Genomic DNA, 25,104 nt, shown 5'->3' with positions numbered 1-25,104 from the left:
CCAGAAACATATCTGAATTGTGTGTTGGGACAGGAAACTCCTAAATTGCTTAAAACACACAGCTGAAATTTCATGTTATTGCTGTAGTAATGAGATATAAAACTTTTGGCTGTATCAGAACTAGAAATGATGACCACTTGAATGAGTGGATATAGACTTCTAGAAGTGAGCTATGTGTATTTCAGTGGAAAATAATATTCCAAATTTTTAGAAAATATATTTTAGTTATTTTTCTTCATAAATTCTGTTTATGCTTTCTCTTTCTTAGAGTCTTTGAGGAGTTGATTTGCAGTAACTAAGGCATTTGGGTCTAGAGGCAGAATACTATAGCAAATGAAGAATGCTTTCTGTAAACACTTCACAGGAAGAATTGGTGGTTGAGTAGTAAGCTAGTATGGTCTGCACAGCCTGTTTATGGCTTTGCTGTTCATGAGTTTACATATCATCTCAAACTCACTCCCACAAATCTTTGTATATTATCCTTCTCTCTCTCTCTCTCTCTCCTCCCGTCCCTTTTTCTTTCCTTTTCACTATCTTAAACTCTCTGATATTACATATAATACAAACACGTTCATAATTCCCAGGTTGTTGTGATCAGTGGTTACATAGGTGGTAGCACTGTTTGTTTAGAGGTACTGGCTGTAGACGTGGGTATATAATACAAATATTCCAGCAGCTGATCATGGCTTCCTGTTACTGAATAGTTGGCAGATATGGCTATGGCAGCAGTATTGCATTCAGTCTCTTCCCCTTTCTGAGAGTATTAACATTCTGTGTACAGCCTATAACACACTCTTTCCTTGCATTGTTATTTACTTCATTCAGTGCTTATCCAAATTTCTTTTCAGGCTCTACCTCTCCATCATTCTCTTTTCCTTCTGCCATCCCATCTGAGGACAATAGATGATACAATTCTAGAAGTGCATGGGAAATTGAACATAAAGTTCTTTATCCTTTCTTTCCCTTTTTTGTTTTTTGGATCGTTGGGTTAATGAATGCATGACTTAAAAGCTTGCTGATTTCCTCTCTCTCTCCTACCTATGTGATTGCCAACTCTGGAGAGCCATTTGTCAATGTAATTGGGGAATGTTGTGAAGTACAGCATCATACAAGTTTAATCTTTGAAAATCTTACTGGGTGACACCAATTGTCACTGTTTATTTTCTTGTCATGCGTTGCCTGATTTTTGCCTAGATAGTTGCAGTGGGCAACCAAAAAAACTCAGAGCAGGACTCTGAGCAATTTAGCTGTTCAAAAAAGGATTCTGACTTTTAAGTAAAGAGGTATTCTTTTTTTGTTACCAAGAATTAAAGGAAGTGGCTTCCTAGAGTTGAATGTCAACTGCTCTGCATGTATTATTGTAACTGGAAGCTACTTGACTGTTGTCTGTCCTCTTATCTCTCTTGAATGGCTAAAAAAGGTACTGTTTAATTATAGTCACTCCTGGACTTCGAAATATTTGAAATTCAAACTAGAGTTTGAAGACTAGCAGATGTGTTCTGCTGGCCTTGTTGTTTTCAGTACCAAGGAATAATAAAAAATGCATTAAAAATCAAAGAAATGAGAAAGCGAATCTGTTTTCTTGGTACTGTTCCTACTTCCAGTCTGTCATATGCTTTCTCCTGTGCTGTTTTTTCTTGGTACAGTAATTATTTACTCTTTCCTTTGTTCAGGACCAGAAGGTGTGAAACAGTTTGATTTGGGAGAAACAGATGAGAAGAAATCCCAAATCAGTGCAGACAGTGGCCTCAGTTTGGCCTCAGGTTCTCAGGTCAGTGGCTCCTATGCTTGCTTTATTTATCTGGTAAGAGACAGGATTTTTCTACTCACTGCTTAATTATGGGAAGACTTCTAGGGTTTGAGTATTCTTGAGGGGCTCATTTGGTAAAATTTCTTTGCCCCTTTCTCTAGGACTTTGATCTTTGTTAAACTCAATTACAGGACATCATGGTCTTTTTGATACTCAGACAGTAGTTTCTATTTGATTGGCTAAATAAACTAAGGAAATTTAAGGCTTGGGATTCAAGAGCCCAGAAGAATGGGAAGCGATGTTCTCTCCTTATGGTAAAAACTAATGTGACTCTTGTCCTTTATATGTTTTGACTGCAGAAGAGTGATTTTGACTCTCTTCCCAGTGGAGGACCAACAGTTATGGTCCGAAGTACAAGCCAGGATTCTGAAGTCAGCACTGTGGTAGGATATGCCCAGAGTGAAATCTGGATGTGATTGACCGCTTGTTAAAGTGGGGAAGGGCATTTTGTGCCTACATTTTGTGTGGTGTGGCAGCATAGTGTCCCACATGCTTCATGTACTCTGTGAGCTCTCTCTCCAGAGCCCCAGAGTGGGTAGCAAGCATGTGTGTGTGCCAGAACATATATAGTGCTTACTTTATGAGCACATTACAGCCTTCATATATGGTGCTTGTTGCTGCTATGAATTCCTGCATATTGGTGTATTTATGGAACTGGTGGATTGTAACAATTCTATAAAAATGTCTTAGTTTTGTATAAACTATCTATAAAAAATAGAAATTTTAAAAGGTAACCTGAGAGCAAAAAAGGCAGATTGTTTGATGCATTAAAAATAAGAGTAAATTATCTGGTGTATTATCTCTTGAAGGTAATTGCTTTATTTTTCTTCACAGGTTAGTAACAGTTCTGGAGAGACATTGGGAGCAGACAGTGACTTGAGTAGCAATGCTGGTGATGGCCCAAGTGTGGAAAATGGTGGCAATTTAGCAGGATCCAGAGGCACTGTGTCAGACAGTGAAATTGAGACAAACTCTGCTACTAGCTCTATCTTTGTAAGGGCATTGCAGATTTCTTTTTTTTTTAATAGATCTCATACAGTAATATTTCAGTGTGTGTGCATGGATGCAGTAGGATCTCTGATTCAGTTCTAAGGGTTAATCAGCAATGACTTACAATATTATAATGTCAAAGATGTAGTTTTGTCTGGATCCACATATCTTTCTTCATTTCCTATGCAATAAATGTTTTTTTCAAAGTAGTAGATTCAATCTTGCACCACTTTAGAGACTCTAGTAATGTTTAATATTAATTCAGTATTTCTCTCAACCTAATGGACATTTGGTGGGCTTTGTTTGTCCTTAACTAAAAGGAAAATTCCCTGTTTCTTAGGAGAAGCTGCTTGATAGAGTAAAGGAGTGATCCATTTTAGTTTTAGCAGCTGTTCTGTTTCTTTAAAGTACTACTTTAGTCCTATTTGAAGTGTAGGCATAATTTTCAAATATATTTGCCTAGTTGGAAGATCTGTATGCAGTAAAACCCAAATAATTTGTGAGTGCTTCGTTTTGTGAAGTCCTTGATTATTGTGTATAACCTCTAATATACATTTACCAAGAAAATAATGATACGTTTGATTTGGCTAAATCAAGCTCTCAGTGAAATAAGAAAACTTGCAGTGCCTAAAGATTGGTTTCACTGTGTTCATTATTTTGTAATCCTGATAAGTAGAAGCCTTTACAGGGCTTCTACTTCTAATGTTAAAAATTAAACAAAACCATTGTGTTTCATGGCAGATTTCTACAAAAAGCATGAAAATGATTTAACCACATCTGCTTCCTTAGTTGCTAGTGGGTATCCTCTCAGTTACTGAAGAGTCAGACCTTTTCTTAACATTTACTTTTCTGTGTTTTTCTACTAAACTAAATAGAAACTAAATATAATTCTAACAAACCTTGCAAGACATTTAGAAGAAAGATGGTGGGTGTATATGATGTGCAGTGAATTCAAATATTGCACCATAATTTACCTGGTGTAGAGAAATAAATGGGCCAGCTTTGTTGTCACAGTTCCTGCTGGCTGGTCGTCCCAACTATCACTCTTCAGGCCAGATGAGATGTAATTATTTTCTTAATAGCACACCTTTATGAATGCATAAGTGTAAAATATGGGGGATGACAAAAGAGGTTCTTCCCTTCAGTCTGGGGCTTGCATTTTTGTTTTGCCTCAGTTTTCCTTCAGGGAAGCACTGTGCCTCCTCTGTGTTTTGATTTCTGTGTTTGTCTCGCTTTGATTTTTCTTTGGCTGACTCTGGATGTTTAAGTGTATTACGCTGATCTTTGAACAAAACAATTGTTTTGTGAATGTTTGCAGGAGAAGCTTTTTTGAAGCATAGCTTGCAAACTTGTGTCTGTTAAACCCAACAGCGCAAGAGTGAGCCCTGCAGGGTGCAGAGTTAAATTGCCAATACCTCTTGTATTATTTTCAGGCCAAGTCTCACAACCTAAAGCAGAGTGTGAAGGATAGCAAAGGGAGTACTCCAGGGAGAGGTCCAGAGGATGGGAACCAGCGTGTCTATCTGTATGAAGGACTTTTGGGTAAGCTACTTTTTTTTTTGTGGGGAGGGAATCTTTCAGGTTGAAGTTCAGATGAAATCATGTCTAGGACAGACAGGAATTTTCACTTCCCCTGACACTGTTTTTAACCTCTAACTGTTGTTCATGCTGGTAGAATAAGAAGGCACATAGACCATTCAGAATAAAGCCAAAGTTTTGCTGGGGAGATTGAGTAAGTGTAAGAGGAGATTGGTGTGAGTGGTGTAGTTAGCATAAAATTAAGTCTGTCCAAGTCTCTTGCTCATCTTGAATATCAATTCTTTAAACAGTGTGAAGAAGGGGAGAAGGAAGTTAGCTATGTGTGGAAAGGTAAAATATATCCTTGATCTTGAAAAAAGATCATTCAGCTTAAGTCACTGAACAGAGGGGTAAAACTCAGAATACTAAAGGGCTTCAAGTATATCCCTTGAATTAGGAGTACATTGGATATTTTGCATTTTGTCTGGACTTGCTGTTAATCAAAAGCTCTCTCTTCCTGTGTTTTTCATCCTTCCCATTTATCATTCCTACCTGCTTGGAATGGTGCAGGTAGGGATAAAGGATCTGTCTGGGACCAGTTAGAGGATGCTGCAATGGAAACCTTCTCTCTGAGTAATAATCTTATCTTTCCACTTCTCTGTGTGTTTGCTGTGATCTGTGTCTGTGTGAGATATTTCTGTCTCTTTTGGGCAGTGTTAACAGTTTATGGAACAAGCTGTACTCCTTAAAGAATAGAGATGAGAGGTACTTAACTGTAAGGGATTAAAAATATTGTGCCATTACTTAGAATGAGAGATTTGTCTTGTCTTTTCTTTTACACTTTTCTTCAGTTATGATATTGCTTGTGGTTTACAAGTAATTAATTTTTTTAATATAGTTTCATTGTGTGTTGGCTTATGGTATTTTCAAGGAGTGGGAATGAACAGGAATTAATCATAAAGTATCTGACTGGAATAAACAGAATAAATGCTCAATTTTTATATACATTTCATAGGCAAAGAGCGTTCAACTTTGTGGGACCAGATGCAATTCTGGGAAGATGCTTTCTTGGATGCTGTGATGTTAGAGAGAGAAGGCATGGGGATGGACCAGGGACCTCAGGAGATGATTGACAGGTAAATTCTTTAGTAGACCTTTTTCCTCCTCGTTGTTTCACCTGCGGCTGAAATAGTAAAAATAGTAGGGGCAAAATTATTTTAATTTCTGCTTAAAATGCTATTGTCACTTTGTAAACCTTATAACTATACCTGACTGTTCTAAAGGGAGCCTTTTTTCTCTCTCTGCTGGTCAGTAGCTCTGATACTGAAATACTTGTCTTTTGTTATGACATATGTATTTTTTAACTGTTGTGGTGAGATATTTCCAGATAGGTCGGTAATGTAAGCATAAGAACAATATGAACAGATGGAATAGACTAGATCATTAGTAAACCAAGAGATTAAGAGATTTCTGTGGCAGGATGGCTATATTCTGGAATAATAGTGTGTTGACATACTGTGAAAGAATTAAATAGCTCCAGAAATGGCATTTTGAGCCTTCACAAAATGCAAAGTAACTTAAAGGTGTTTTCACAGCTTATAGTTGAAACAAACAAAAAAACCCATGAGGAAACCATTCTCTAGAAATAGCTGTGTGGTTGCCTAAGGCTTGACTGCTTCTAAGATGTCAGTCGTGACTCACTTCCTCTTCCTCCCCCCAGGTCTGTTAACAGCTGATCATTCTGTTCTCTTGTCTACCACCTGCAGCTCTACTGCCTCCATCCATGCTATCATGGAACATGAACTCTGGTAGCCAAAATAAGAACTGGTTTAGGGTGATAGTTTCAAAACTATATTCCAGAAACTGCCTACCTTACTGGAAAAAGAGGGTGCCTAAAGCACTTCGTTCATCAGCTTTCTTCTGCCTTCCAGCTGTACTTAAGCTCTAATGCAGGATAGCTCTTGTGCTGAGTTATGTGTTCCTCTTCTGACAGTTGTCATTGTCATGGAGCTGCCACTGCAGAGAACAGGAAATGGATGATAAGCCCAGCAGACCACTAACAAATTTCCCACTGAACAGATGTTATTTGCTTCAACTAGTTAATAATTAAGGGAGATGTTTAATTACTGATGACAGCGTTTTACTGGAAAATGCCCATTTGACTTAGTGGTTTTAGAGGTTTTATTTGCTGTATGCTTTGCAAACAGTGCTGTGGCCTCTGCCAGTGCTTTAGTGAAGTGGATGAAGAATGCCTGTGAGTCTGCTTCAGATGTAGCTCTTCTTGCAGGTATCTTTCCCTGGGAGAACACGATCGAAAACGTTTGGAGGATGATGAGGATCGCTTGTTGGCTACACTGCTGCATAATATGATTGCTTATATGCTTATGATTAAGGTGAATTCTTGTTCTTTTTAGTAGATTGCTACTCAGATTTAAGCCATATATATATTTCATTTGTGCTGTTTTGAAACCATACATCTCTGTTTATGAAACTCAGAACTGTGGATAATAAGGGCAGTTTCTAGTAGAAACTGCAAAGTTGGAAGGCTTTCTGTTACTAGAGAGATTAATTTATTTGAGCTATCAAGGGAAGCATAATCCTGCTAACCCAGCACTTTGGTACTTCAATTTATATTCTTGTTTTGCATAGCAGAGCCTAGTAGGTTTTAATTTTAAAATATATTGAAAAATACAATGCTTCTTTCAAGCACAAAGAATTCTTGTCAAAGGAAGGAAGCAGATTGAGTTTGTTTTATATACTCCACAACATTAAGGTCATAATGCAAATGTGCTAAAAATCAGTGTTTGATCCAGCTTGAAATCAGCACTCAAACACGAGTGTACTGTCTTTGAAGCCTTTAGTATCAATGGCTGGCATTCATAGTAGCCTTTTGAAATGGCAACTGAGGCAGAAATATTTTGCTTCTGAGCTTGCCTGCAGCTCATCATCACGAAGAACCTTTTGCTGTTTGAAGGCTCTCTGGGAGTGTTTGTTAGAGGCACAGCCTAGTGACCAGGAAACACATGGTGAAAGAACGAGAGCTCTGAAAGATACTGTGTTGTGTTGAGGGCTCCACAGCTTCATAACTTGAGTCTGTGCAGAGGAAGAAGTGGAGAAGCTGATCTGGCCAATGAGACTCAGAAGTGGTAACATAGAGGGCTGAGGCTTTTGATGTCAGTAGTTGGAAGTGGGAGATAATGGAACTGCAGCTTGTGCACATGGCCAGGCAGGAAATCCGTTGTGCACAGCATCACTTGCACAGTAGCTGGAAAAAGAGGGATATGTGCAATGTGGTCCTCTGCTGCTGATTAAAGAGGCCCTAGCATGAGTGAATTGGATATAAGTTGTTTTGCGTCTTAGCAATGGAAACCAAGATATATTTGGGAGATTGGAGTTGCCTCCTGTGAATAGAGTATGCAACTGTCTGTATATCTGCTTTCTAGGTGAACAAGAATGATATTAGGAAAAAGGTGCGTCGTCTAATGGGAAAATCACATATTGGATTGGTGCACAGCCAACAAATAAATGATATTCTAGACAAACTTGCCAATCTGGTAAGTAAAACAGTGATGAGTAGGATATACCTCTGGGATCTACAGTGGAGGAAATAAATTGCCTGAAAAGTCTTATGTATATTCTCTGCAACACTAATTAAAATATTAAAAATAATTAATTGAATGTTTAAATGCTACTCTTCACAAGTATAGAATAAAGACTGTGACTATATGACCCTGTTTATGATGTTTTAATGTTACACAGTTATCAGTCAGAGCTGCAATACAAATATGTAAAAACATGACACTTAGGTACAACAGTTCTGTGCAACATTAATGTTTTCTTAATAATGTTTGTTGGCAGGAACCTTTATGATGACTATGACTGTAAGAAGTCTTTAGTTTTCTATCAGTTTCCAGTCCACTATAAGGCTTAGAGCAATCAGTTTCTGTACAAAACTGTTCCAGTATTCATAGAGAATAAACCTGATGCCCTCTAATGAGCAATAAGAATATAGGCTAAATCTTCAGTTAGTAAATCTAGCCTGTTTTTAACACAACCATAACCAGGGTGGACACAAGTTAGACTCTTTTAAAGGTAATTTCTACCTTTGGAACTTACTTTTCTGCACAGAAAAGACACAAAATTATCTTGTAATTAATTGGGAAAAATCAAACCAGTTTACTGCAATGATACCAGAACTCAGACACCTCACTTTCCCATAGTGAGTATGGTACCATGTGAATATTGTATGCTGTCATACTCTCCCAGTCACACTTGTTGAAACTAAACCTTCTAGAGTATCTTGCTTACAACTTTGTCCAAAATTGTCTCCAATGAGCTCATTAAATACTGTTAAAAATTCTTCTTTCTTTCATTTGTGTCACCTAATGTTTTGGGTTTCTTTTCAATGTTTATTCATGATTGCATGTGGGTTTTTTCTAGAATGGACGGGAGCTCCCTGTGAGACCCAGTGGCAGCCGCCACATCAAGAAGCAGACTTTTGTAGTACATGCTGGGACAGACACAACAGGAGACATATTTTTCATGGAGGTAGAGACAAGAGTAATACTAATGCAACCAGTAGCAGAAGAAATAAAGAGAAACAGCATTAAAAATCTTACATAATATTTTGTGCTCCCAGGTATGTGATGATTGTATTGTGCTGAGAAGCAACATTGGAACTGTGTATGAACGTTGGTGGTATGAGAAACTCATCAACATGACTTACTGTCCCAAAACAAAAGTGCTTTGCCTCTGGCGCAGGAATGGTCAGGAGACACAACTGAACAAGTTCTACACAAAGAAGGTTTGTATCTTGTTTAATATACACAATACTGCAGGGATAACTGCACAGAAAAAAACAAATCCTTTGCATGTCATATTCCACGTTTAATCAAAAAATAGCACTCTCTTTCCAGCACTGGTTACTGAACTGCAATGGCTGTTTAGCAGCACTGACACCTGAAGCTGGCATTGTGCCCTGTCATTTACTTTAAGACAGTTGTCCACCAGAAAGTAATTTAAGAAATGACATATAGCTTTTTTGTTAGAAGAAGGAAGGCATCAGTATTACTAAATATTGTGTGAGCTTGCAGGCTTGTGAAGATAGTAAAATACTACAGAAGATTCATGGGCAAAACCTAAATAAAACTATGCCCTAGGAGTTAATTGTATGATTTTTGATCTTAGAATTCTAGAATGGCTTGGATTGGAGGGGACCTTTAAGACCACCTACTTTCAACCCCCTACTGCCATGGGACACCTTCCATTAGTCTCACTGTCTGTGTCACTGACAAAGGTGTTAAGCAGCATCAGAACCAGTACTGACACCCAAGGAACATCACTTGTCACTTTTCTCAACTCTTTTGAGTTTGTCCATCCATCAAATTTGTTCCTTTCTAGAACAGAGTAGCTCAGCCTTCAGTGTCCTGTATCTTGGGCCATTGATAGAAAATTTTCTTAAATTTAGCTCTGAGATTATGGCTTAATCTCAGAGTTGAAGGAAGATGAAGAGAAGAATATCCTATAAGGAAATTGTTATGAATAACAAAAAGATAGGTATTATGTGCATGGCTAGCAATATTGATTGCTGGAAGCTGAAAGAAAGGGAGGGATTATTTTGATGCTTATTCTACAGTAAGAAACTGCATAGAATGCAGTTAGAATGTGCCAATGCATGAACTGTTCACTAACTTTTGTGGGTAAGTGTTATGAAATAGTTTCTCTATCATCTTGTAAAACAAATATAAATACTAACTAGTGATTAGGTGTGCTTGAACTTGTATAGGCTTTTGGTCATTGGGCTCCACATGGGGCTTGTTCTTTTTGTAGAATCTTGCTGTTCTTTTCCCTCCCTTAGTAATTTGGAGAAATAACATTGTATTACTCTTCTTATATCTGTCAGTGTCGGGAACTGTACTACTGTGTAAAAGACAGTATGGAGCGAGCAGCAGCAAGGCAGCAAAGCATTAAACCAGGTACAAGATTTTAAATGTTGGGAACATTTGTTGTTCAATCTGCAATCAGCAATTTTTTTTTATTAATAACTCCTTCAAACATAATCTCCTTTTACTTGGAAATCTTGGGGTAACTTTGTGCATCCATGTGCCAGTAGCAGATTGTTGTCTTTAGCAAGAGTGTATTTGAAAGGTATTTTAAGAATTGGGCAATAATGTAGTATTAAAAATATGTTTGAAAAGTGTTTGCATTGTGTTAAAAGCCATTCCCCAGGGCTCAGTGGTCCTGCAAAAAAGGATAATTTTTCAAAAATAATTTTAATAACGCACTTTCTGGCTGAACTGAATAATGAAAAAGAAAGTAGATGAAAATGTCTAGATTGTTTATCTATTAATAACTTCTATTAAATTATTATTTAAATCATATTTAGACATTTTAATTGCTTAAAACATTACCATGCAATGCAGCTCATAAATACAGTCTCCTTTGTGCTGCTTATGTATCTGTACTTAAGACTATGCTCTCTATGGTATTATGTGATTGCAGCATCTTGCTATGGAGAAATGAAATGTGGCATTTAAGGCAAACAAACAATACCCCAATATGACATACAATAAGTACAGGATTAACTGACATTGATGTTACTTCATGTTACCAGAATGAAATTTATTACAATTCGTAAAATTCTAGTGGTTCTTAAAAAGCTGTCATTAGTGAGTGGACTCACTGAAATGGTCTCTACTATTCTTAATAGTGTCCTTTTGATATGCACATCAATAGGAATGATGTTTTTACTATTTAATATTCCCCTTCCACATACCGTGACTTGGCTGACTGCTTTCTGCACTCTCTCTCTCTCTCTCTCTCTGAATTTTTATTTTGGTTTTTTGTTGTTTTTGTTTTGGATCTTTTTTTCTTTATTAACACCACAGGCCCTGAGTTGGGTGGTGAGTTCCCTGTGCAGGATATGAAAACCGGTGAAGGAGGTCTTCTTCAGGTCACACTGGAAGGAATTAACCTGAAATTTATGCACAGTCAGGTATGAGGGAAATCTATGAGAAGACTGAGCATGAAGCTTTCTGCAGCACGCCTGTATAGGTGTTTCCTCTTCCCAGAGTATCAGTAAGGACAGGGGATAGTTTGATGTGGGTAAAATAACTTAGATATATTTACACTCAAGCCCACAAGCATGTATCTATATATATATGTAAAAACACACTGAAATTAAATATCCTCAGAAAAACTATTATCTGTTAAAGAAAGATGTTGATACATCTTTCAGCTTCTTGTTTCTTGTGGTCTGCATTGTCTAAGCAGAAAACAAATGTTAGCTTGTATTAAGAGACAGAAAAAGTGATCAATAATAATCTAAGCTGCTATAATGCATCACACTGTGAACAAATCCTCATTGCATAAGCAGTCAGCCTTAAAGATACAGTGTTTGAGTATTACAAGTACAGAAGGCAACCTTCTGCATTCTATTTAATCTATCGTATTTTAAAATTTTAGAAATTATCTGTAGAAGTTTTTAAGAAAATAAAATAGGAAACTGACTCTTGATGTAGTTCACAAAAATAAGAATAAAGTACTGATTCCTTTCTCCTTCCAAATAGCAGATATTGTGGGCATAGAGGAAACACAAATAGAATTGTTATTTCTTCCTTTCTCTGGATGTTGTTTCTGTTGCTTCCTTTGATCCTTGTTTTTTATTTTGCTTTATGTTTTTTTGTTTTGCATATATTAAATGCATGCTGTGCTAGACAGTAGAATCAATTTTTAGGGGAGAAGGGAGAGTGTGTGTATGTGTGTGTGAGAGAGAGAGAGAAAGAAAGAAAAGCTTCTGTCAGTTCTCTGTGGAGTGTTTTTGCCTTTCCTCCTGACTAGACTTTTCTCCCCACACAAGCTTTGTTTTACTTTGAGGATACATCAGTGTAGATCCCACTGGACGTGCACGTGCATCTCAAACACACATGCTCAGAATCTTTAATACTTATCTCAAGGTCACAGCAGCACCATGTGGCACTTTGAGTTCATATGTGCCAGTATAAGGAGTGGAGAGTTGTGAACCTCCCTCAGTTTCCTTGCTGACTCTTAAAAGGGTAGAACCTGGATTATGTCCAACCTGCTGTAGAGTTTCAGACCTGCTCTGTGGTGGAGCACTCTACTTGACTGAGTTACAGATTTTATCTTTTCATTGGGTGTGCTGAAATACAGAGAACTCCAAGAGGAAGTTATTGGTTGTACAGAATGAATGTTCATTGTTCTTGAAAATGACAGGTTTAAAGCCTTTGAAAATCAAACCCTGGTCTCAAAGCAACAGTTTGATATCCTTATAGATGGATATAGTAGAAATTAATTTGTCCTAAGGTAAGGATACAAAATAGGAATGTTCTGTTTGCTACTTTGCTCAGAAGTCAAAAAAGTTCTGCTCAAACTGCTCATCTCTATGGAGATGACTCCATTTCCTAAATGAAAAGGCAGGCAAATTCACATGTGCTGTGAGAAAAGACATATGAAAAGATAGCCACATCAGCAGCAGCATGGTTTCTTGAACGTAGCAGGCATCTTCACAACACAAAACCACTGAGTGTTAAGCACATAGTGAGCTCACATATATTTGTGCCAAAGCAAAACTCCAGATGCAAGCCTTATTTTTTTTCCTGGAAAGCTGGAATGACATTCAGAAAGAACTTTAGAGAAATCTTGTACTGATTTTTAGTATGGGAATGTCTGGAGCATTACTTTAATTTTGTATAACAGATACTGAGAGCTGTGTTACTCCCAGAACTCATAGAATACCAGCTTTATCATATCCTTCCTTAGAGAAAATGGTGTTCTAATTTGCTGTCTATCATGAAGATTCCTATCTTTTTTCACACTGGAAAAGTGTCTGTACAGGTCAGACCCAGGACATATGCCTGCAATCTCCCTCACCTGAAGGATTATTCCTTCTCTTCATCACCTTTCCAATGAAGCTATTGCCAGATGAGTTGCCATTACTTGAGATGGATATTGAAACAAGTGCAGTTCTGGAAAATACACTGCATTTATTCAATATGTTTAATTCTTAGTCTGTTAGATTATATTACCATCTGACCAGGGCATCCATACCATTTAGGGGATCCAAGATATATAACCTTGTTTTCCTTCTCAAAGCACAGTGTCTAGACAGATATCAAGCATGTATCATTTGAGGGTATCTGTAGACTGGACAACTGTAGCAGTTACATAAAGGACTTCTACTAGTTGCACCATGCAAAAAAAAAAAAAAATCCCCTCCAGTTTCATAATCTTTGGAGCTAAAGGATGTTGGCATTCTTATTCTGACACTCATCAACCAGTCTGTTTTCTTAATAAAAGGTCTGCTACTCTGGATGATTTTTTTTTCAATTCTTGTATACATTGTGTGAATTGCTTCCTAAGGCGGTTGATTTCAGAATATTTATATAAGCATCATTAAAACCAGGATCCCACAGCCTTTTTTCAGTGTTGAAAATGGCATTTTCTATTTCCATTGAGTTTGAATGGGGATACTGACCAACAAAAGCCTACAGGATCTCATCAGGCCCAGCTTTCTCTTCATCTTCCTCTCTTTACTTAATATGAAGGTCCTGGTCTTGGCTGTCTTTCAAAGTATTCTTTTCAGTATTGTGGCTTACTAGTATAAGGGAGTTCTGTTGCTCTGCTTGATTGGACATCATAGAATTCATTTAGAACACAGGAAGGGGGTTCCCACTTTTTAAAAGGAAAATATAAATGGAGTCTATGTGAGAAGACTGAACATACTGCTTCAGTGTGAAGCTTGCTGTTATGAAGCTATTTTTGAAGGCTCTTGATTTGCAGTGTGTGTACTTTCTTACTGTCTTGTGAATTCCTTAGGCAATGTGTCAGATGCACGGTGGGACAACCTGTTAGTGACATGTGAGAGTTGTCTTTAGTGTCCACAGATTGTCTCACCATGCTGCAGCACATGTAAGTTTAAGAATAAAAAGTGTTGAAGTCTGTCTGTGCCTAGCAGGTTAGAGGATGTTCTTTAGATTAGGGAGGAATCAAGGGTACCTGTGGCATTGGCAGATAATTCTGAGTTCACATCTAGAAACTCTGTTGTAATACTGGGACTCAGTAGCCTGTGCCTGTTGCAAATTCATCTGTGTCAAAAATAGATGGAAGCTTAGTAAGATGTGTAAGGCACATGCCCATCTACAATAGGATCCACACTGAATGCTCTGTCTTGAGGAACCACAGTTTCTCTAGGGTAAGTAACTGCTATTTCCTTTATGTGTGTTTTCTGATGGAGTGAGAGGAGAGCATCTCTGTCCCTTAAACAATATAGCAGGAAATTGCCATTTAACTCATACCTTCTGACAATGGATTGTAATTGTGACAAACTTGATACATTTCCATCTTGCTCATAGGTCTTATGGAAATGCAGCACTCCATAACATTAACTCAGATCGTGAGCACCTGGGGCAGTCAAGTCTCCTAGGCAGTTTTACTCTTCCCAGATAAAATGGGCAGTGTTTTGCCTGAGCCTTTCTATTGATTTTTTGAATTTTTATACTTCAGACTATTAGCAAAAACTTTCCACAGAAAAGATTACAGAATAAACAGAAGTAAGTGCAGTATTCTGTTATTGATTTGTTTATTCTGTAAGTGTACCTCAAAAATTAAAATGTTTTTGACCAAGTAAACTGATATAGAATAAGAGTGAAAACAGGCAAACAAAAAAAAAAGATGGGATTAAGTCTCCTTTCCCGTGAGTGCTTGAACATAAGCAGAAATAAAGAATTTTGGTTAAGTGGAAGTTTTGAGTTTTATGTTGAACAAAAAATATCTCAGGTCTGTCAATAAAAATAATAATAAAATTCCTTTGACTTGAAAATCAGCATGTCTTATTTCAGATGTACAGTGGATTTACTGATCTTCTTGATACAATAAGTCTCTTCAAAAAACTCCACAGCAATTTCTAGTGTTGACATCCTTTGTCTTTCATGCGTAGCATATAATGCATGACAACATTGGTGTTGCTAATATGGGATTCAAGAGGGTTGCAGAGTTTTCCTTTCCCTTCTTTCCAAGACAATGAAGTTTCTCCTGTACCATTTAAAAAAAAAGGTCCTGAGATCATGGTGTCCTAAAGGTGTCGGCACTTGAAGTATCAAACCACACTATTGTAATACAGTTTTTAAAAGACCTCTCTAAGGTGTTTGACATAGACACTCCAAATATTAGGGTAATGTTACTCTTAGTGTTTCTCTTGCCTTGAAAAACAAATATATTAGAAACTGGGATATGGATTAGAGTCTTTATAGCACTTGCTACAGCTTCTTATGTCTGTGTACTGACTTTGACCCTTCTGGACATGTGCACATAAGAAGGGTCTATTTTGTATCTTCAAATAGATTGGATATTAAACAAAGTCATTATGCAAAGAGAACTTGTTTATTCATGCAGTCTTGGTATCTGCCTTCTGGACTGAAAAACATCATTGTGTAGTTCAACTGCTTTTGTCTTTTGGGGTTCATGTATGTAAAACATGACTTTAGGCAGGTTTATTTTCTAAATGACTTACTCAACTGGCAGAGCCATATGTGAAGTGAGCAAAAACAGAGAAGGATCCAAATTCTCCCATCCTGCTTCAACCAGAAAACTGGTACTGACTGTTGAAAGGAAATGGTTCCAAGAGTAACTCTGAAGATTATATGTCATAAACTCTAGTAAAATCTTACATGGCAGAACTGTCAGGGAGAAGAAAGGTTGGTGGTTCCTCATTGGATTCAATTTGACTGCTTGGTAGGTTAGGAGGATCAGTATCAGGGTGGGAAGTATAGTGCCCCTTACCTGCCCTCTGTGCTGGAGGAGGATGCATGGAGGGGCAGAAGCTACCTGGGATGGATCAGAAGCTACAAATAGTGCCAAATTTGGGAGCCAGCTTTATTCTCGTCCCCCTCTTTTGCTGTATTTCAGGTGTGTTGGTATTCTTTTTGCAATAACTCATTTGAGTGCCTGAAGGGGTAGCAATGTTGGATATGTCAGAGTTACTAACTCCTTCGTTTCTCTTCCATGCTTTCTCCTCCTGCAAGGAGCGGAAGGTACTTCATCTTCTGCTGTCTTCGCTTCTTAGCACTTTTAAGTTTTTTGTTGATTTCTAGCATTGTGGCAAGTTTGTCTTCTGAATATTTATTTCACCCTTTATTTATATATTAAACTGTAAATGAACTGGTAGTGTATGCTATCAAACTTCAGGTTGTACCTGTTGTGATGATGTTTTTGTTTAATTTTGATTTTTGGTTTAAAAAAAACTCCAAACCAAACTAATTTTATATTACTTTTCCTCCTGTTTTTGTAGGTTTTCATAGAGCTGAATCACATTAAAAAGTGCAATACTGTGCGAGGAGTCTTTGTCCTGGAGGAATTTGGTAATTACATTATTTTGATATTAGGTCTGTACTCACATGGCAGTAACTCAAATTTCCAGTCTTCAGATTCAGAGTTGCACTGCAGTTTCAAAGATGGGAGAGAATGTAGATTGCCTGTAAGGAGTTGCCTGAGAGATGGGTGACTTTACATAAAAATTTACACGTTAATTTTTATCATATTAAGATTTGTGATCTAGGTGCTTTTTATTATTAGATAGAGAAAAGGTCCTGAGTCTTTTGAAACAAACGAAAACCAGACATGGATGTGTGTAAGAATTGTCTTTGTCTGTTCCTTTTTCGTCTGAGAAACCACATTTTTAAAGCAGGATTTAAAGTTGATCCTTCTCAACACACCATGCTTTCATTACAAAGAATTACTGTTAATTGCAAAGCTTTCTTTTTGCTCTAATGTAGTTTAATTTTTGTTGAATGGAGCAGGAGCTGTTTTGTCAAGTTGTACTTTATTTATCCTGTGATTCTTATTTTAGAGAATGAGTAGAAAAGTAAAGGTTAAGGAGAACAGAGAATTTGTGCTGTTTCGGTTGGTTATTGCTATTGCATATCTGCCTACACCAGAATCTGGGCAAAATTTCAGGTTACTCTTCAGTGTTAATGTCAGTCACAATATTATTCTTAACTAGGGTCTGAATAGTACAAGTTACTTCAGATGCAGCTCTTGGGAAGGGTGATCCACGTACTTCTCCTGAAGCCCAAATTGGTTTATTCTTCCACCCATCTTTGAGACATTTGTTCAGGTCTTAGGAGTGTGTATGAAACATATAAAAAGGAGCTGAAATTTAATTCCATAGTAGATCAGCATGCATACTTTGGCCATTAAACAGAATCTGCATCAGCAGCTCCCATTACCAAGACTGTCATTGTTCTTTGGTACTGTGAACAGAATGTTCTGGCTGAAGGGTTCTCTCTTTTATTATAGAAGACAATTAACATGAGATTTCTGAAATGATTGTCTTTGTCCATGAGAATGTATTGTCTCCTTTGGGTGAGACAAAGTTCTAAGTGGTAAAACCCTTCTGGCTGTTGCAGTTTGCTTGTTGTTTACCGTAAATCTCCCAGGTGTTTCAGATTTGAATTGGTGAAAAATTTTTTTCCATTTTTTGAAAATGTTGTTCAGGGTTCATATGATCAGATCTGTATATTTAAACCCGGAACATTTTCTAATAGCTTAGATGTTCATAAGTTCTGTTCAGTTTCTGTTCCTTTGATAGCATGTTTTCACACTGATGGGCCCAATTCATTTTATGAATTCACTTACAGAATTTTCTGAAGTCAGTAAAAGATTATTGATGGGTTTTACAAAGATGAGAATTCAGAAGCCATAAAATTAGCCTAAAGAATGGCTTTGGCTTCTGAAATCTTTACTTTAAAGAAATTACTTGGATCAGAAATTATTTTGGATCATTTTTTGAGGTTTTTTGCAAAGAACTTATTTTAATAAGTTTGTTTTTATTGCACAAGAAGAAAGACAGTGTTTGACTTGATTATTTCTAGTTAATTTGTATTGGTGACTCTGTAACAGAGCATGTAGCCCCTAAATAATATCTGTAAGAAATGTAAGAAAAATTACTTACTATTTTTTTACAAAAGATTTTGTAATCAAGGGCCTATTGCAAAAGCTAGAATTGTCATATGGAACTTATAAAAGGCTAATTTTAAGAAGTAATTTAAAATAAACTGGGAGATGAAATCTGCAAGCAAAAGCTGAGAAATTAAACCACTTTAGTTAAAAATATCCTCTCTCACAAAATAGAGGTCACAGACAAGAACCAATTTAGATGTAACAAATGAGATTGACAATTTACCATCCAGCTAATACAGAGAAAAGGAAAAAAAAAAAGAGGACATTGCAGGGGAGGTAACTTTTCTTTTTATGCTGAGATTAAAGTCTACCTCTCAGCTGTTTTCTGAATTATTGTAAAGGTGAGAAGAGTATGACAGTCTGTCCTGTTCAAGATAAATGAACATGTTTGGTAGTAGTAGACTAAAAGTGGTCATCAAAAACTTGCTTCAGAAGAATTAAGTTATTTAGTGTTAAACATTGTAAACCTTGCCATCAGATTTATTATAGTAGGAACATATTGAAGTAGTAGATACTCTTAGAAAGGTAGAGTCTGGTAAGTGTGCATACTCCAGTCTGATGGGAAGTACTTGAATGCAAGATTTTGATTTTACCAAGCATGAGTGCTCCAAATTAGTGATAGCACAGGAGGAAATTAAAAGTCTGTTTGTGTTAGTGCTGGGTTTAGATGGCCGCATCAAAGCTGGACTTGTGGTTTCAGAGCAGGATGCAAGCAGAAGTTCAGGAATTGTGTCCCACAAATGAAAGTGTAAACTTAAGTGAGTGAGGAAATGTAAGGTTCTTCCCTCTGGAATTTGAGTTACTGCTGTGTACTTGTGCTTTCCTTTCTTGTGGCCCCTTCACCGCCGCTGCTATGAAAACCTTCATTCTCCAGCAGGTAAAGTGATCTCCCCTAAACTCATTTTGTGGTAGCACCATATTTTCATTTACAGGACCAAAGGCTGCAGGATGGTGCCTAATTTATTCCTTTCATCCACTCAGTTCAAGAGTGTCAGGAATAACTTCTAATGTTAGAAGAAAAGTGCTAATCTCTCAGTTTGAGGCTTGAATCTTTGAAAGCTTGGGTCTTTGGGTTTTTTTCTTGTTATGGTGGGGGGGGTCTTTTTTTTTTTTTTTTTTGTGGGAGGACAGTTTCTTTTCTCCTTTCTTCCTTTTTTCTTTGTATTCTGCAGTGGTAGTGCTTTGACTTCAGTGTTTGTAAATGCAAACCCACTCTTCTTAATCTTCCTAACTCAGTCCTCTCAGGAGAATTTTCTGCATTGGAAGGACTGTGAAGGAGTACTTTAAGTAAAGACAAGGCAATTTACTGTGGAGAGACAGTACCTTGCCTAGCTGCTGTCCTCTTCCCTCTCTTCCTATTCTCAATTATGATACAGGACTTTACAGCTTCCCTTCTTTCCTTCCCTCGTGGCACAAGGTCCTTACAGCTTTCCCTTCCTGCTTTTTGAAGAGTATATGAACAGTTGTATGTTATCCAGTGGGCAGTGAGACTTACACAGCTGTAAAAGTCCTACCCTATTTGGCTGTGCACCAGCCTCACTCCCACCTTTATCCCCTGGTGACATGGAGTTAATTTGGAACATCTGGTGCCAACGGGTAAGGTAGCTTGGATGTGCACCTCCTTATCTCCCCAGCTTTAGTCTCTGGTATCACTGGGGCAGTGCAGCCTGGGTGTGCACTTCCCTTGTTTCTCAGCCCTTCATGCAACTGCCAACTCCAAGGAGAGTGAGAGTTGAAAAATAAACCAAAAATACTACTTTATACCATCATATTCTGTACTTTTCAATAGATTATTTTCAAGAATGACAGTACCATGGTATATGAGAATTAGTAGGTACTGGTTTATATTTTGACAACTTTTCTCAAACCCAGTCTGCACTGCCTACTCTTGGCCCCTTAGAGTGTGATCCGTCTCCCTCTCCAGCGTTTAGCTGTGTCATACCATAGTTGAAGAGATGACATCTGCATGGATAGGTTTTGTTGTGGACTTTTCCTGGTTCTTCATACTGAACTCATCTGCCTCTGTTTCTTTTCTTGTCACTAGTACTATGTGTAATAAAACATTTATCCTTCCTTTATGAACCTGGAATGATTTGGTTTTGCCTAATTTCTGTACTGCTTCTTCTAAACTCTTTTGTTGTGACACAGAAATTTCATGGCAAATTCCAGCTATTCTGGAAGGGAAGTACTCAAGAGTTGGTCTTGGTATTCCCCTGATACTGACACTTTAAATTTGCCGGTTAATGTTCTAGTGTGGTCTTTGTTCTCTTCTGGTGATTTCCCATGGTATCTGTTCACAACATTTGCAGACCGAGTGCGGGCCAAAGGCACAGTTCACATGCACACAAACGGGCTGGTTACAGTTTGCTTTTTTATGCATTCTACAATGAGAAAAAAAGACAAATTTCCTTTACCTATATTATGCCAGTTTTCTTTCTATCAGTTTGAGGCAGTGCAACGTAACAAGGGCAGATTTTCTAGATAATACATTTTTTTAATCAATGCCCTAATCTTCTTTTTATATAAAGATTTCTATAAACCAACCAGCTTGTATTTTAGGAATACATGTCACTGAACTCAGCATTTTAAGGCAACTCATTCAAAAACTATGAGTGTTTTCAGTGAGTATGTCAAGTAAATACCATCACACACATCCTATACAGGAGAAAGAATATCTTGAGAAACTTAAAATAGAGCTGGAAAACAGTCTTCAAGTTAAGAAAAACATTCTCCCTCAGCTCCTTTTTTTCCCCGTGGATTTCATTAGCTTCACAGTGTACAGTGTCCAACAGTTCTTTTGAAATCTCTTACTCAGCAGAGAAGATCTCAAGGGTGAAATCTCTGGGACTTGTATAGTGACAAATTCCTATGGAATTTTTGGGTTATGTTTTGTTGTAGTAGGCATTAGGTGTAGTTTGTCATTAAGCATATTTTTTCATTATTTTTACTCTCTAGCAGGAATAAGTAATATGAGAAAAGCCAAAGTCTCTTAAGAACCATCAAATATCTGCTGTGCCAAACAGAGGCAGTGAAAATTTTTGCCAGCTTAAGTAATTTATTATGACATTACCAGTGTCTTCCAAGGATGTATGTAATGTAAATGAAAAGAAGTATGTTGAAGTGAGGGATAGTGAAGTGCCCTGTACCTGCACCTGCTGTCTGTCTGCCTCCCTTCCCTTTCCCATGGGAACATTGTGCTATTTCTTCCACATTTGCCTCTCGTTTTTTGAACTTTTTGTTTTGTCTCTTGCCCGTCCGGTTTTAGTTCCTGAAACTAAAGAAGTGGTGAGCCACAAGTACAAGACGCCAATGGTGAGTCTACTTTGATGCCTCTGGTGCTTCTCTAGAGGATGTATCTTTACATTTTCATTTGGAGAAAAGAATTACATTGAGACTGCAGGATTTACAGTGAAACACCAGCTGCTCTTTATGATGTTTTCAGTAGGGGGAGACAGCAAAACTGGTGGTTGTTTGATCTATGAAATTAGAGGAGCTCATCAGTAGTGCAGAAAGCACTGTTTCCTTTTTAAAGACAGATAAAGATGAAAGGTTGCCAATTTGGCATTGAACTCCAGCACAATAGAAACTGGTGGAACTGGTAATTTTAAGGCAGTGCAGAACACAACCCTTACTCCATAGAAGCGATGGAAAGGGAGACTACTTCCTAGTTGTTAACAGTTTACAAAAAATTCCCATCTCCTAGTGAGCAATGACTTGTGAGAGAATAGTAAAAGTATTGATTCCTGCTGTATAGATGAGTTCCTGCTCTGGAATAATATTCACTTTTTATAACATTTTTTGTGAACACCAACAGTTGATAATGATACTTGGCACTTTTATGCATGATCAGGCTTATATGCACTCATGAGGAAGAAATAGGAACCAAAGATTATCATCAGAAGGGAAATTTCAGTTTATGTCTGATGTGCAGAGTGCACATCTGGGGATTTCATGGAAACTCAGTCCTTCAGGAGGAGAGAGAGCAAAATTGTTTGAAGAAGCTGGAAAGGTTTTTTGAACAAAATGCTTAGAATATATGTAGTTTAAGAAGCAAATAGCTGTATCTGTTAGTAAGAAAAGCCAGTTTAATGGGAAAAAGGTATTTTATGGAAGTGTTTTAGCTTATACTGTAATACAACAAAACACGTTGTTATGCTTATTACCTTTACAAAAATTTTAAGTGTCAGTTTAAAGGACAAGAATTTTTAAGATCATCAGAACAGCTGGCATTATAACTGGTATATAAATTAAGTGTAAGTCTTACCTTCACTGAATTGTGCTGCAAGTCACATGGTAAAAGAGGACTTTTGGTTAAATAATAGCACAGTTAATCAGTTAAATAATTGTAAAACTGAGTAGTGCTATGTGAAACCTTCTCCTTGGTTAGCTCTTTCAACCTCTCCCAGAAAATATCGTGTGATTTCATGCAACAGACCAAAAGCAAATATGCAGAATGGTTTTTCCAAAGCTAGTTGGCCAACTTTCTAGCTAAGCATACTCTTCTTAAAAATTATTAAATCATACTGTTAAGCAGCTAATTTTTTATCCGAAACGAATTTTTAGTTTGTTAAATGGCTCTTCTTCTCTCTCTGTCTCAGTTCGAAGGTGGTAGGGGACACATTTTCCTGGTTTTGTCTGTAGCCAGAGTACTTGTCCCATCAAGGAAGACATGCAGGAAAATACAAATGTACAATGGATTTTGTAAAACACTTAATCTGAATTTCAGTATCTCTTCTAAATTCTTGTAGGCTCATGAGATCTGCTACTCCGTGCTGTGTCTCTTCTCTTATGTGGCTGCAATTCGTGGAAAAGAGGCAGAAAACAAAAGCAAACCACCTCGACCAGTTTCCAGTTGATCAGGATATTTGGAAATATCTACCCTTTGGCACACTGATATGCAGTACTCCCAGTTTTACTGAAGTTACTGGAGCTCACTTTCTGTCTTTTCTGAGAACTTGATTATTTATGTATGACCCTGCAAGTCTTTCCCCATAGTAAAACCTAAGCCTTCCCTGTTCAGTCTCCTTCTGAATTCATCCTTAATGGAGTTTTTAAATGAGCTTTTAATCAGACAGTTTTGAGCATCTGCATCCAGCTGTGAGTGACTTACTCTGGACATTCCTTTGAAATTCCTTTTTTGTTAAGATGACTAACAGCTTGAGTTTGGTTGTTTTTTGTTCTAGTGGTACTTGTTACGATTTGATCACTTTACAACTGCAGGCTTCTGCTTTCAGATTCTCTGGTATGTGCACAGTGGAAGCAGCCTGGTCCTGTATGTTGTTTCAGTGTTGTGTTTTTGTTGTTTTCCTTCTGTGTTGTTCATTTTAAATTACCAACACGGCATTCCTGTCACATAGTTCTACGGTCCCTTTTGGTAGAGGTGAACAATTTAGCTGTCATAGTCTTAAAATACCATGTGACAGTTGAAGTTTGGTTATTTAATTGGTCCATCTGCGGAGATGACTCTTCTCAAATGGAGAGAGAAACTTTGAAGGTAGTACAGTGTAAAAAACCTCAACACTTCATGGGTTCTGTGGATTTTCAAATGGGATTTTAGGTAACATTTGTAGCTACCCTAGCAGTAGAGTTCACAAGATGCAAATAAGCACTCCCTAAAACAGTTAATCACAGAGATTAGAAAATTAATAAGGCAGTGTAAAACTTGGAAACATTATTGGCAGAAGCACAGTACAGAAATCTGCAGAACATGTTCAGAAGCCCAGAGGATTTTACTGTCTCCAAATTTTTTTAACTATTGCTTTTTATTTTGTTTTCAATCTGTACCTGTATATGAAGGGATCTTGAAAATATTGTGTTTATGTATAATGAAACTCATGTAGTTAAAACTATCCATCACATTCCTTATTTTAAATAGGCTGGATATGAGTGTTGTTTTGCATTCTGTTTTTGTTCTTGAATTGTACTGCACTTGTCTGGAAAGCTCTTAGGATGCTGGAAGGTGAGACTGTCTAGAAAAAATGATGTTACATGTAAAATACCAGGACAAATTGCTCTGACACAAACTGATGTATTGTATGTTTTGACATAGAATTCTGACTAAATGCACCCAGAAATAACCCTGTTTTGGCTTGGTCAGGGTATCTATCTACCATTTAAAATGGAATATACTAGTATGGGTGAGGATGATGTAAATATTATAGTATCACATCTATTTATAGAAACTGTACAGCTCTCTGAATGTGAAAATAAAATGTCATTCAACCAGCAACTAGTTTTCATCCTCCTGTGCTTTTCTCTCATTTTTTATTTTGAAACGAACGTAACTAGATGCAAAATACATCACACACATACATGAAATAGTGGAAAAGAGAAGACTCTAAATGGACAGTCTAAATTTCTTTCCACATAAGAAGCTTTAAATAATGTGGGTTTTTTTCTTCTAAAACAACATCTGTGTCATTTGTCTTTGAAACAAAAGTGTTTGAAAAACATGAATAGGGAAAACAGACACATCAGAAATATGGAAATTTCTTTTGCGAGCTTGCAAGTAGAAGTAGTACGTAAACGATCTTTCATCCTCTCCTAACACAAAAGCAAAACTGAAATTGGCAAATAACGAAACAAACCTGGTTTGAATTTATTTTCTTTCTTTTGTCTTCCAAGACCATACATTTTCTTATAGCAATATCTGAATTTTTAGCATTTGTAGTTTCCTGCATACTACTGTATTTCAAGTACAGTTAAGGCTGAAAGCACTTTGGTCTACAGTAGAGGTTCCATTTATGCAATGCTGGGTCTCACTGAGGTAGATTGTTTCAATTTTTAGGTTGTAATTATGTTAGTAGGCCTAT

At 37.2% G+C, this 25,104-nt stretch overlaps 1 protein-coding gene across 41 annotated transcripts in view; it reads left to right on the top strand.

Moving 5' to 3' along the window:
• Window positions 1-24,521, top strand: part of MADD (MAP kinase activating death domain) — a 68,272-nt gene extending 43,751 nt beyond the window's left edge. For 22 of the 41 annotated variants that reach the window (XM_038137064.1, XM_038137062.1, XM_038137060.1 and 19 more), the window contains 16 exons: window positions 1,674-1,771; window positions 2,110-2,193; window positions 2,645-2,803; window positions 4,234-4,342; window positions 4,889-4,951; window positions 5,334-5,454; window positions 6,606-6,711; window positions 7,762-7,872; window positions 8,759-8,866; window positions 8,958-9,122; window positions 10,221-10,293; window positions 11,206-11,312; window positions 16,357-16,365; window positions 16,623-16,692; window positions 21,558-21,604; window positions 23,041-24,521. In XM_038137064.1, the coding sequence (XP_037992992.1) occupies window positions 1,674-1,771; window positions 2,110-2,193; window positions 2,645-2,803; window positions 4,234-4,342; window positions 4,889-4,951; window positions 5,334-5,454; window positions 6,606-6,711; window positions 7,762-7,872; window positions 8,759-8,866; window positions 8,958-9,122; window positions 10,221-10,293; window positions 11,206-11,312; window positions 16,357-16,365; window positions 16,623-16,692; window positions 21,558-21,604; window positions 23,041-23,148 (1,538 nt within the window). In that variant the 3' untranslated portion in view covers window positions 23,149-24,521. The other 19 variants (XM_038137068.1, XM_038137066.1, XM_038137071.1 and 16 more) reach the window with 6 other exon arrangements.
• The last annotated feature ends 583 nt before the right edge of the window (window positions 24,522-25,104 follow it).

Source organism: Motacilla alba, chromosome 5 (assembly GCF_015832195.1).
Source record: "Motacilla alba alba isolate MOTALB_02 chromosome 5, Motacilla_alba_V1.0_pri, whole genome shotgun sequence".
Classification (NCBI taxonomy): domain Eukaryota; kingdom Metazoa; phylum Chordata; class Aves; order Passeriformes; family Motacillidae; genus Motacilla; species Motacilla alba.
The sequence above is the reverse complement of the archived record's forward strand: the minus strand, read 5'-3'. Positions and strand labels throughout refer to the sequence as shown.